The sequence below is a fragment of the Sciurus vulgaris genome (genome assembly GCF_902686455.1).
Source record: "Sciurus vulgaris genome assembly, chromosome: 5".
NCBI lineage: Eukaryota > Metazoa > Chordata > Mammalia > Rodentia > Sciuridae > Sciurus > Sciurus vulgaris.
This window is the reverse complement of record NC_136465.1, coordinates 55,366,741-55,379,004: the sequence shown is the minus strand read 5'-3', so window position 1 is coordinate 55,379,004 and position 12,264 is coordinate 55,366,741. Positions and strand designations below refer to the sequence as shown.

The 12,264-nt window shown below is 38.6% G+C and overlaps 1 protein-coding gene and 1 pseudogene across 5 annotated transcripts in view; one reads left to right on the top strand and one right to left on the bottom strand.

The window, feature by feature from the left end:
• Positions 1-1,880: 1,880 nt before the first annotated feature.
• LOC306661609 (V-type proton ATPase subunit E 1-like) lies at positions 1,881-5,229 on the bottom strand (annotated as a pseudogene). Its single transcript has one exon. The product of its transcript is annotated as a V-type proton ATPase subunit E 1-like (transcript).
• A 156-nt stretch (positions 5,230-5,385) lies between these two features.
• Positions 5,386-12,264, top strand: part of DDHD2 (DDHD domain containing 2) — a 29,130-nt gene continuing 22,251 nt past the window's right edge. The window contains exons 1-7 of one of the 4 annotated variants that reach the window (XM_079140644.1): positions 5,390-5,614; positions 5,851-5,944; positions 6,792-7,019; positions 7,977-8,167; positions 8,764-8,853; positions 9,453-9,573; positions 11,704-11,793. In XM_079140644.1, the coding sequence (XP_078996770.1) occupies positions 6,800-7,019; positions 7,977-8,167; positions 8,764-8,853; positions 9,453-9,573; positions 11,704-11,793 (712 nt within the window). In that variant the 5' untranslated portion in view covers positions 5,390-5,614; positions 5,851-5,944; positions 6,792-6,799. Of the gene's footprint in view, positions 5,615-5,850; positions 5,945-6,791; positions 7,020-7,976; positions 8,168-8,763; positions 8,854-9,452; positions 9,574-11,703; positions 11,794-12,264 lie in introns of all 4 variants that reach the window. The other 3 variants (XM_079140646.1, XM_079140645.1, XM_079140643.1) reach the window with 3 other exon arrangements.

The following is a 12,264-nucleotide window of genomic DNA, read 5'->3' as shown; positions in this document are numbered from 1 at the left end:
TGGTCACTGGAAGCTCTTTTTATCAGCTCCTGTATCCTTATGACACACATAGTTAAGCAATGACAAGAAAACATCTGTAATATGTTCTGTACAGAGGCAGGGATTTGGCTAGTTTTTCCTTCAAATTTGCAGTTGGTTGAATTTGCAGATGTGGAATAGATGTGCAGTGCTGACTGTATTCCTATCATTGTCTGGTCTTATATTTTACTTTCTTTTTTTGGGGGGAGCGGTACCAGGGATTGAACCCAGGGACGCTTAACCACTGATCCACATCTCCAGTCCTTTTTCTTTTTTATTTAGAGACAGGGTCTCACGAAATTGCTTAGTACCTCACTAAGTTATTGAGGTTGGCTTTGAACTCACGATTCTCTTGTCTCAGCCTCCTGAGCTGCTGGGATTACAGGCATGCACCACCATGCCTGGCTTATTTTTTACTTTTTGGCACTATAAGATGCTCTAGGATCCAGGCTCATCATGTGTATTTTGCTTTCTAGTCTTCAAATTGTATATTTCTTCAAGGAGCCTTGATTCCTTTTATTGACGAATAGTATTAGAAACCAAGACTTAAAAGACTCCATTTTTTGCCTTTTCATTATTTAGTTTTGAGAGTTTTTTATGTTTTACAGATACTAGTTCTTTGATGCATATGTGGTTTGCAAAAAAAATTATATATATGTAACTAATATATAATATATAATTATATAATTCATATAGTATATGTAAATATATATTATATATGTAACTTTTTGTGATACTGGGGATAGAACCCAGGGGTGCTATACCAATAATTTTTTTTTTATTTTTAAATTTTGAGACAGGGTTTTGCTAAGTTGCTCAGGCTGGCCTCCAATATGTGATCCTCCTGCTTTAGCCTCAGCCTCTCAAGTCACTGGGATTACAGGCACATGTCACTGTCCCCAGCTTCATGAAACATTTTTAATTCACAGTACAACTAGGTGGGGTGCAGTGCTGCATGCTTATAATTCTAGTGGAAGCTGAGGCAGGAGAATTTCAAGTTTAAGACCAGTCTCAGCAATTCAGTGAGACCCTGTCTCAAAATGAAAAATAAAAAGTATTGGAGATGTGGTTGAGTGGTAGATCAACCCTGAGTCCAATCCCCAGTACCAAACAAAAGAACAAAAAATCCCTGACAAATTATGCGTCTTTGGATTTAGGTATTTTAGCAAAAATTTATTTTTTCTTCTTTGGTACTGGGGTTTGAACCAGGAGTGCTTAACCATTGAGCGGCATTCCAGCACCCTGCAACCCCCCCCCTTTTTTTTTTGGTACTAAGATTGGACCCTGGGGGTTTAACTGCTGAGCCACATACCCAGCCCTGTCCCCATCTCTTTTAAAATTTAGACTCTCCTGCCTCAGCCTCATGAGTCTTTGGGATTACAGGTGTGTACCACTGTGCCCTACTTAGTTAAAAACTGTTTTTAAAAACGAAATAAACTTGTCACTTCATGGAAAACAACCGATATTTGTTTCCAAAATTTGAGAATTTGAGCTTTCAAGAAAGAAGAATTTTAAGAAACTTGTATCTGCTACTGTGAGCTTGACAGTGTCCTAATACATAATGACATCCATTATGATTTTTTAAATTGCATAATGAAATGTGTTAACATTTGGAAGATCTGCATAGTTCAGTGAATGGTTTTTTTCCAAATGACCAATATCTATTGTCATAAATCATGCATGGGTAAAAGATCCATTCAAAGTAGAAGACAAACTAATGAACTTTGTTTTTAATACTGGGGGTTGAATCCAGAGGCACTTTACCAGTGAGCTCTATCCCCAGTCCTTTTTTATTTTGAGACAGGGTCTTGCTAAATTGCTGAGACTGACCTTGAACTTGCAATTCTTCTGTGTCAGCAGGCATGTGCCACCAAGCCCAGCTTTTATTTTTTATTTTGAGATAGTGTCTTCCTAAATTGTTGAGGGCCTCACTAAGTTGCTGAGACCGGCTTTGAACTTGAGATACTCCTGCCTCAATCTCCTGCCCCTCTGGGATTACAGGTGCGTAACACTGAGCCTGGCTCATTTAAAATTTGAGACTAGGGTCTGGTGCGCCTCCTGCCTCAGCTTCCTGAGTTGCTGAGATTACAGGTCTGTACCACTGAGCTTGGTTGCTATTCACTTTTTTTTTTTTCCCCACATAAATCTTCTGTTTTAATAAATAATATTCACGGCTTAGATTTTAAATCACATTTACAGATGAAGAAAAATTCTAGGCCCAAATAGGTAACAAGGATTACTGCTAGAAGGAATGCATGCCCCCACCTAAAGAGCAAAAAACACCATATCACCGTGGAGACTAGGTAATTACAACAGTGAAAAGAACAGGAGACTTGGTGTACCATTTGACCCCCTCCTCTTCATGCTACAGAACCAAATAAAACTGTGGTGCCTCAGACAACTAAAAGTGGGTCCTGATCACACTGAGGAAACCATCTATTATTGTTAACATTAGGCCAAGGGCATTAGCTACAGAAGGATATCCATTGATAAATATAAAATTAGAACAACAAAGAAAGTCATATAGCAAGCTACATAGACAATTTTGCTTCTTAGAAATAAAGCAGTGGATTAATTTCAACTCCCAAGGGCATAGTCCAAAAACTTCCTACTGGCATTTGCACCAAACAAGGCTCCTTGTACTTCAGGCATCATCTGCTGGGCTGTGAGATTCAGCTGGCTCTCCATGGTGTTGGAAACCTTTATTTTATGACCCCCATCATATATCTCAACTCCATCAGCTATTTCCTTGGCAGGTGAGCCTCCTAATCAATTTGGACATCTACATCCTTCTTGTTGGCAATTTTTTACATAGGAATAGCTTTCTGCACTGCGGTCTTTACTAGAGGAAAATCTTGTTTCCTGCAATGAACAATCATTCTGGGCTCCAACAACTGGTACAAACCCTGGAGGACCAGTCCATCCAGCAGCACTTGGTACCTGGTTGTATCTTTTACCACCTTGCTGAGTTTGTTTTGCTTCATTCAATAAGTCAGTGATAAGATCATCCCCTGCTCTGAGGACTATGAACCTTGCTTGATTCATCAAATTGGACATCTGAATTTTCTTCTGCTCAATCTGTTTTTCTTTCTTCTCACAGTATTCCATAATCTTCAGTCTTTGGGTTTGCACAAGACGGCCTTTTCCAAAGTTGAGCTCTTCTGCCTTTGCATCTATTTCTTCTGCTTTCTCATTGGCTTCTTGTTCAATGAAAGCTATCATGTGCTTTATCTGCTTCTGCACATCAACATCACTGAGAACCATGGTGAAAGTGATGCTCGGCCGGCGGGCAACTGACTCGAGCTCAGTTATGAAAAAGGGTGGTGAAATAACAGGGGGAACAAAACCAGAGCAGGTTCTGACTGCCTTTACTTTATAACCCCGTCCTGCAAATCACTTTTAAGAAACTACCATTTGTGCAGTTTTTAGTTTAGTGTTAAAAAAGAATATCCACAATTATCTAAAAAGACTGTTAAAATACTCCTTTTTAGCCAGGAGTGGTGGCACATGCTTGAAATCTCCTGAGGCAGGAGAATCACAAGTTTGAGTCCGGCCTCATCAATTTAACAAGAACTTATCTCAAAAAAAAAAAAAAAGTAGTGGGATTGAAGATAAGTGGTAGAGTGCCCTGGGATCATCTTTTTTCTAAGGAAAAAAGATGTATGAGATTCCAACAGTTTAACAGTTTTCTATTAAGCCAGACATTAATTTACAAAAATATAAAGCAATGCTATTCTTCTCACTGGTTTTAAAAATTACTTTAGGAAATATTTTTATTAGAATGTTATTTTAAATGGATTAAATTTTTGTTTTAATTTACAGTACATAAATAGTGATAATACAACCTCTATAAACTCAATAAAGAGTGAAGGAATCCTGAGAGACGTCAAATTTGAGAACATCTGGTACATGGGATGCAGTGGGATTTGGAGACAGAACCTAAACCCAAGTTCTGGTCCTGTGACTCAACTGATACTGATTTTAAGCTAGTTAGTGCACACTCTGAAGTCAGAATTGGGTTCATAATTTCTGGCTCCACCACTTGCTGGTATTGTGACTTTGGGTGAGTCATTTTACCCCTCTGAAAACAGAAATTACTATTGGACTTATTGGCTGCTATGAGAATGAAATGGTGTTCTAATTTGTAAAATGTTTACAATGGTCCCAGAGTTCAGTAAATGCTAGGAACTGGTGTTAATCTATATTAGTTGTCTGGCAAGATCTTAGAGCATACAGCCCGGGCATTTTCATCCTATTCATGGAGAACCAAAGCTAAATAGGTGTTAGAAACTTGAGGGGAAGGTATAAGTAAACGTGTGGATATTTGTGTGGCTGTAATTCTGAAAGAGGATGTTATAAAAATTTGCTGTTTCCCTTTTCTCAGTTCCTAAAGAAATAACCAAACATATTCCCCGAATCTTTGCCTGGTAATCTAGTTAGAAAGTAGTCCTTTTTTTTTTTGTACATGGGATTGAATTTAGGGGTGCTTAATCACTGGGAAACAACCCTCCTCCCTTTTTTTATACTGAGGCCCTCCGCTAAGTTGCTCAAGACCTTAATAAATTGCTGAGGCTGGCTTTTAATTTGGGATCCTTCTGCTTCTGCCTCTCATGCCCAGTTCCTTTTTTTTTTTTTTTTAATAACCAAAGGAATTGCGGTTTTCCAGAAAACGAAATATTCAGGGGAGCCAGGCAGGACCATTACTGAGACTCATGATTGGGAAAATCGTTCAAACTTTTCACCTCGGTTATATCACCTCATTTGGACAAATATCTTGTGTCCAGTCTCCCTTGCAGCTTTTGAATTTGATCAAGCTCACCTCTACACTTTTAGGGATACCTTTTTGGCAGCTCCGAATCCTAATAAACTCAAGAGGAGCCCAAGTCCCAAAGATATTCTTTTTCTCTTTGCAAATGCCAATAATATCCCCTCTCAGCACCCAGATGGAGAGGTCTGGATAGAGGCAACACTAGCACCCTCCAACCACCTCTTTTCATCGTATATATTAGAAGCGACATAGCATTCTTGTCTCTCCTGGGTTCCCCCACTATCCCTGGCCCATTAACAGGGTTGGCTCGAGTACCTCCGAAGTCAGGAAGCCTGTTTTGCCCTTTGTTAAGTGAGGAGGCTGCACCTGTCGATCTTGAACGTTGCTTGTACTGAAGCTCAAGGCTCCTTTACAACTGTTATCCTTGATTCCCTCTCTCGGGCCTCTGGTTCGCTAGACTGCGCACCGGCTCGGAGAACGCCCGCTCGCGTGCTCCGCGCCCTGACGCCTGCCCGCAAGAGGAGCCACGTCTCGCGCGATCCCCTCCACCTCTCGCGACACTTCCCCCTAGCTCCCCTGCAGCCCTCCTTGCCCCACCGGTGGCTTGGGCGCGGCGCTCACAGCCACCTCACCTTGACTTCTGGCATCCTGGCCCGCTACTCGCCCGCTGGGAGCGCGGTGGAGCTCAGGGCTCGGTTCGAGCCCGGCGGGGCCGCAGGTTCCGCCCTGCTCCGCCCCGCCCGGGCTCTGGGGAAAGGCCGCCGTGGGGACATGTAAGTGTCCCCCACAGCGAGCACAGCAAACCGTGAGAAGCGGTGGGACTGCCAGGTGAGTACGCGTTCGCGTTTTGGGACCGGCGACTGGGCGGTGGGCTGGAGGCCCTGTGGAATGGCGGTCCGAGGACGCGTAGCTTCAGGTTAGGAACCGGCGACTGGGAGGACCAGCCGGATGGGGAGGGGTATCCTCGGCTCCCGGGAAGCCGCCAGGGCCCGGTGTATTGACTGCACCCTAAGGAACTGGAAAATTCTCATTTCCATGGATGAATGTTTTTCTTTGCCGGGCAGGAGGCAGAAATTGGGACCCAGTATTCTGAAACCCTGAAGCTGGGCGGCAGAAGGCCTGGGTCAGGGGAAGAAGGGACCGGACGAAGTGGCTGAGGTAAATTTGTGCTAGGAAAAGGGTAAAGGGGCCGTCGGCCCGGAGGTCGCTCCGGCCAGGTGTATGCCATCTCGCTATGCCTGATGCTGAGCTGCCGATCTTTCTCTCACGCAGGAGCTTGAGTATACTTTTGATGTCTGCAGTGCTAGTCATTGCCTCATAGTGTGTGTGTCGAAGAGACAGAAACACTTTGGTTAGATTGAGGGAAGGCTTTGAGATCCCTTGTTACTTTTCACCTGCGACTTGGACGCTGCAAGTGGGTGTGCGCGTGCGCATAGTGACCTCAGGCAAGGTTTCGTGTTTTGAGTTTATGCCACAACCCCTAATTAAGCAAGCACGCTTCAAGGTTTAATCTAAATGATTGGTTCTTAAGTGAATTGTTGTATTTTCTGTATTTTAGGATCCAGTAAAGTAAATGTGTAATGATAAGGAAGGCAGAGCCTAAAATCTGAGTGTTATTAGAACATGGTTGTATACATTTGCTGCCTTTGGCACTAGGTTTAAATTGGAAATTGGGGTAAGATAGTTTGTTGCAATCAGTTTTGACCATGTTTTTCTTGTGCTTCAGGGTTTGTTTTATGACTTATTTTATGAGTAAGCCATACAGTTAAGAGCTTTGGGAGGTCAGTGCAAAATAGTTGATCTAATAGAAACATTTTGTTTAAAGACTTCTCCCTTTGTTTTTTAATTTTAAATTACGTAGCCTTTTTAGGTTTTTTTTTCCTCCCCAGAAGTGACTTCTTAAAGTGAATAGTTTGTGTGTGTGTATGCATGTGCACAACATTAGCAATTACACTGTTAATAGAGGGAGAATGATTTTCCTGATCGTTTTTATCTTGTCTTTTAGAGGGCGAAATGTCATCAGTGGAATCACACCAGGAGCAGTTATCTCAGTCAGATCCTTCCCCATCACCAAACTCATGTAGTTCCTTTGAACTAATAGACATGGATGCTGGCAGTTTGTATGAACCGGTTTCTCCACATTGGTTTTATTGTAAAATAATAGATTCCAAGGAGACATGGATTCCTTTCAACTCAGAGGATTCACAGCAACTGGAAGAGGCATATGGCTCTGGTAGGATGATAATGATGGCTTGTAATAAAGACTCATCTCAGTCAAACTATAATGTAATAGCTCTTGTAAAGTGCTATTAAAAATAAATTTTAGCTTTTTCCTATTAATTTTGTTTTTTGTTTCCCCCCGCCCCCCTATTTATTTATTTTGTGGTGTTGGGGATAGAACCTAGGCTTCAGGTATGCCAGGCAAGTGTTTTATCACTGAACTATGTCCCCAGCCAGTTAAGTAATTTCTTACAAAATTTTATATCAGAGTTCCATATTAGTGCCCAGTATAATGTTCAAGAACTTGCTCTGTGTCTTGAAAACAGTACCTATTATAATATCTGCAGAGTTATCCAGTAATATTTTTATATTCTAATTTATGTTTCAGTTTTGGTTAATGACGAGTATGTGTAGGGTGAAAGAATTTCTGGAGAGTGAGCTTTCTAATGTTTCAGTTGTTTTTTCTTCTTTAATGATATAAGAATAATGCTTGTTTCACTATGTGATCATGATTAGCATTAATTTGCATTTTAGTTCCTCAAGCCAAATATTCAGAAAAACATAACTTTTTTTTTTTTGTACTGGGGATCAAATCCAAGGACTCACACATGCTAGGCAATCACTCTATCACTGAGCTACACCCTGAGCCCCCAACCCCTTTTTTATAGGGGCCTTATTATCTTTCCTTAGAAAAAGAACAAAACTGGGTAGTAGTATTTTTTTCCATGTTTCATTAAAACCAGGAAGAAATGTGGATTAAATTTGTTTTCTTTCTTTCTTTCTTATTCTCCCTGTCTTTTGCTTTTTCTGTTTTTTTTTTTCTTAATGTTTAGCCAAGTAGACGCTATTCCATGTGTTTCATAACATTAGAGTGTAACTTGTAATTGTATTTTGGGAAATATATTGTGAAACATGTAATTCTTTTCCCCTTTCAGATTCTTTTTATTTTTTCCTTTCTGATTTTTAATAGGAAAAGATTGTAATGGCAGAGTTGTCCCCACTGATGGGGGCAGATACGATGTTCATTTGGGGGAGAGGATGAGGTATGCTGTGTACTGGGATGAACTTGCGTCAGAAGTGAGACGATGCACCTGGTTTTACAAGGGAGACAAAGACAATAAATATGTTCCCTACTCAGAAAGCTTCAGTCAAGTTTTAGAGGTTTGCTTTTAGCCTTTTTTATCATTTTCTTCATTTTTTTTTCTTCTCTCACTTAATAATCTTTTTTTCTTCTTCTGACTTATTTTGTGAAATTTCCAGAGAATGGTTCCATCTGTATCATACTTCATAGCATTATTTTCATAAGTTAGTTTCAGGATAAAGTAGTTTTAATTTCAGATTTTAAAATCATGGAAACTTTATTATTCCCTAATTAAAATGTAAAAATCTCCCTAAAGTTGGTCATTGTTAATATTTCAACCATGAACACAGGATTTGATCTTTTTGATTTTAATTTTTCTTACTCTGAAAATTGATGATTTGTTTTCTTTAAACTGGAGTAGAACATTGCTGTTGTTGATAGTCTATAAAATGATGAATAGTGATTATGTAATCTAGGTGATAGAATTAGGAATGATTTTTTTTCTTTGTCCTATGCTCTTTGTTGTAATTTTAAAACAATCTTAAACTAAATTTGATAAATTTGAGAATGATATTCTTATTGAAACTTGTTAATATTATAGTATTCTTGAAATTAGTTCCGTTTTAATAGAAAAGCTCTTAGAGAAGTCTAATGAATTAATGTGTTTTCTTTTAAGGAAACATACAAGCTTGCTGTAACTTTGGATGAATGGAAAAAGAAACTGGAATCTCCCAACAGAGAAATTATTATATTACACAATCCAAAGGTAAAGTGAATAAAAGCATTTCTCTGATGTTGAGATTAAGGGTTTATCACATTACTAAGGAAAACTTAATTGGCTTATTTTTTTATGGACTCTCTATGTAGGATAACCTTTGACAAATTGTGTATTGAGCTTATCATTATGAAACTTAGACCTACTACTGTTATTAACCCTTCTCAGCTCATTTAAAAGAATTTTCGTAGGGAAAATTATGTCCCTGTTGATTAAGAAAATTACTTGACACATTATGGGAGCATATCTTTCATGTGTGTGACATTTTTGAAAGATCTATATTAGTCTAATTTTTTTTTTAATTTGTAATTGTAGATGAACACCATACCTTTATTTTGTTTATTTTTATGTGGTGCTGAGGATCGAACCCAGTGCCTCACACATGCTAGGCAAGTGCTCTACCACTGAGCCACAACCCCAGCCCCAGTCTAATATATTTTGAGAATTTTTATTTCAAGCTGTAGAAGTTGCATATCAAAACTCCAGTTGAAACTTGACTATATGTATTTAAGGTTAGGTTACTATCCTTCAAAATAATATAGAGATGATTGTAATAAAGGCTATACTGCTCTGATCTTTTTCTATTTAAGCTCATGGTGCATTACCAGCCAATTGCAGGGTGTGATGAGTGGGGTTCAACACCCACTGAACAAGGTCGACCAAGAACAGTGAAAAGAGGAGTTGAAAACATCTCTGTTGACATTCATTGTGGTAATATTTGTTAATCATTTTCTTATATATTTATGTTTTATTTTTATTTTTACTTTTTGGCACCAAGGATTGAACCCAGGGCACTTAATCACTGAGCCACATCCCCAACCCTTTTTTGTATTGTACTAGAGATAGGGTCTTGCTGAGTTGCTCAGGGCCTCATTCAGTTGCTGAGGCTAGCTTTGAACTTGCAATCCTCCTGCCTAACCTCCCAAGTTGCTGGGATTACAGGCGTACACCACCTCACCTGACTTGTTTATTTTTTTTAAGTGTGACCTTTTTTCTGTGGATTTGGATTACCTCAAGGCTTAAAATGATCTTTAATCATAGGTTTATTCTGAGATAAGTTTAGCATCTCTTTTTATCTTTTAGATAAAAATTTATTTAAAGTTGCTGAGGACATGTGGAATGGGTATAATTTGGCAGCATTAAATATAGGTGAACTGGTTATTTCACCTGTTTAACTAGAAATTTGTTACTGGCAATTCCTATCTTGAATTTTTTTGATGGGCGTCAGGGGGCAGTGATACAGGGGATTGAACCCAGGGGTACTTAACCACTGAGCCACATCCCCAGCCCTTTTTATTATTTTGAGACAGTGTCTCTCTAAGTTGCTTAGGGCCTCCCTTTAAGTTGCTGAGGTTGGTTTTGAACTTGTGATCCTCTTGCCTCAACCTCCTAAACTGCTGGGATTAGAGGTGCACCACCATGCCCAACTTCTTGAAGATTTTCAACTAAGGAAAAAACCATTTTTTCAAAAAGAACTTAATGATCATCTTTTGGTCTCTAATTAGCGTCACTTATGATTGGTTTTAACTGTGTTTAACTGGATTATAAAATGCCTTTTATAGCTGGGTGTGGTGGTGCATGCCTGTGATTGCAGCTACTTTGGAGCCCAAGGCAGGATGATCACAAGTTCTAGTCCTGCCTGGGCAACTCATTGAGACCCTGTCTCAAAATAAAATTTAAAAAAACAAGTGTTGGTGATGGATCTCAGAGGTAGAACACTCCTGGATACACACAAAAGTTTATTTTGCAGAACAAATGATTTGTTTCTTAGAATCTTAATTGATTGTAATTTTTAAAAGATGAGTTTAAATTTATTTTTCTTTTTCCTCTCCTCTGATACTGGGGATAGAACCCAGGGCCATTCTACCCCTGGGCTATATCCCCAGGCCCTTTTTATTTTGTATTTTGAGACATGGTCTTGCTAAGTTGCTCAGGCTGTATATGGCAGTCCTCCTGGCTCAGCCTCCCAATTAGCTGGGATTATAGGCATTTGCCAGTGTGTCCAGCTGAGTTTAAAATTTCAGCCTTTAAAAATATAACAGAGGACTGGGGATGTATTTCAGTGATAGAGTGCTTGCATAGCATACATGTGACCCTAGGTTTAATCCTTAGTATTGCAAACAAAACAATGTACCAGACATTATTGGTACAATTGATAAAAATAGAAGATTAGGTAAAAGTATTCTATCAATGCTAAATTGCCTGAATTTGGTAACTGTACTGTGGTTATGCAAGAGGATAGTCTAAGGAAACACACATATATTTTTTTATGTTGTTATCTTTTAATTGTAGGTGGATACAATACCTTTATTTTATTTTTTTGTGGTGCTGAGGATTGAACCCAGGGCCTCATGCATGCTAGGCAAGCACTCTACCACTGAGCCACAACCCCAGCCCCAGGAAACACACATATTAATACCTTAATTAAGTATGGCTTATGAAACTTGATGATGTATTCAACTTACTCCCAAATGGTTCAGAAAAATTTGTGTGTACACATGCATAAAAGAATAATTAAAGAAATGTGGCAATTGTTTAAGAAGTTGAACCTGTAAAAATTGATGGGAATTTCTGTACATTTTTCTAGTTTTCTGTAAGTTTGCAGTTAAGTAAAACATCTTAAAAACCTGAAAACATTTTTCATAGACTTCTTCGAGATAAAAAGAGAAACAAAGTCAAATCTGCATACTATTACTAAGTAATTAAACAGGGATATTTCGGGTACTTTAAATTATTTTGTATTTGAACTTGCTCATTTATAATTTGTTCTATGTGGATATTTGATTTTAGGACACATTAATTATATAGAATAATTTTTTTTCTTTTAAATTTTATTTATAGGGGAACCTTTACAAATAGATCACTTGGTTTTTGTAGTCCATGGGATTGGACCAGCTTGTGATCTCCGCTTTCGAAGCATTGTACAGTGTGGTAGGTTTGCAAAGCATGTAAAGTTAGATCCTAATTAAAGGAACTGCTACTGTTAGCTGAAATAAAGCATTACTTTGGTCTGTTGTCTTAGCTGCATAATAAGATTTAGAGAGCCAAAGACAGGTGACAAGACAGTAAAGCTTCCTAGCTTATACTTAAAGTGCTAATAAATTCCTGAGGCTAATAGTTTATACTCTTAACCAGCAGTTCTTAAGTGAGTGAACAAATTCTTAGTCCCTGTAAAAAAATGTTATGGTATAATGCTCCTATTTCTAACCATTCCAAATTTAAAGGGTGCCATAAAAGTGATAAAGTTTAAATAAATAACAAGCTTTAATCATTTTTTAATTCATACTGTGATAAACCTCTTGATATTATTGTTGGAAGATTTAAGTCATTAGCATAACTTGATTTTAAAAGGCAATATCCTCTAAAACTTGGTAGTAGTCAGAGTCTGTTCGAGTTAGTTTT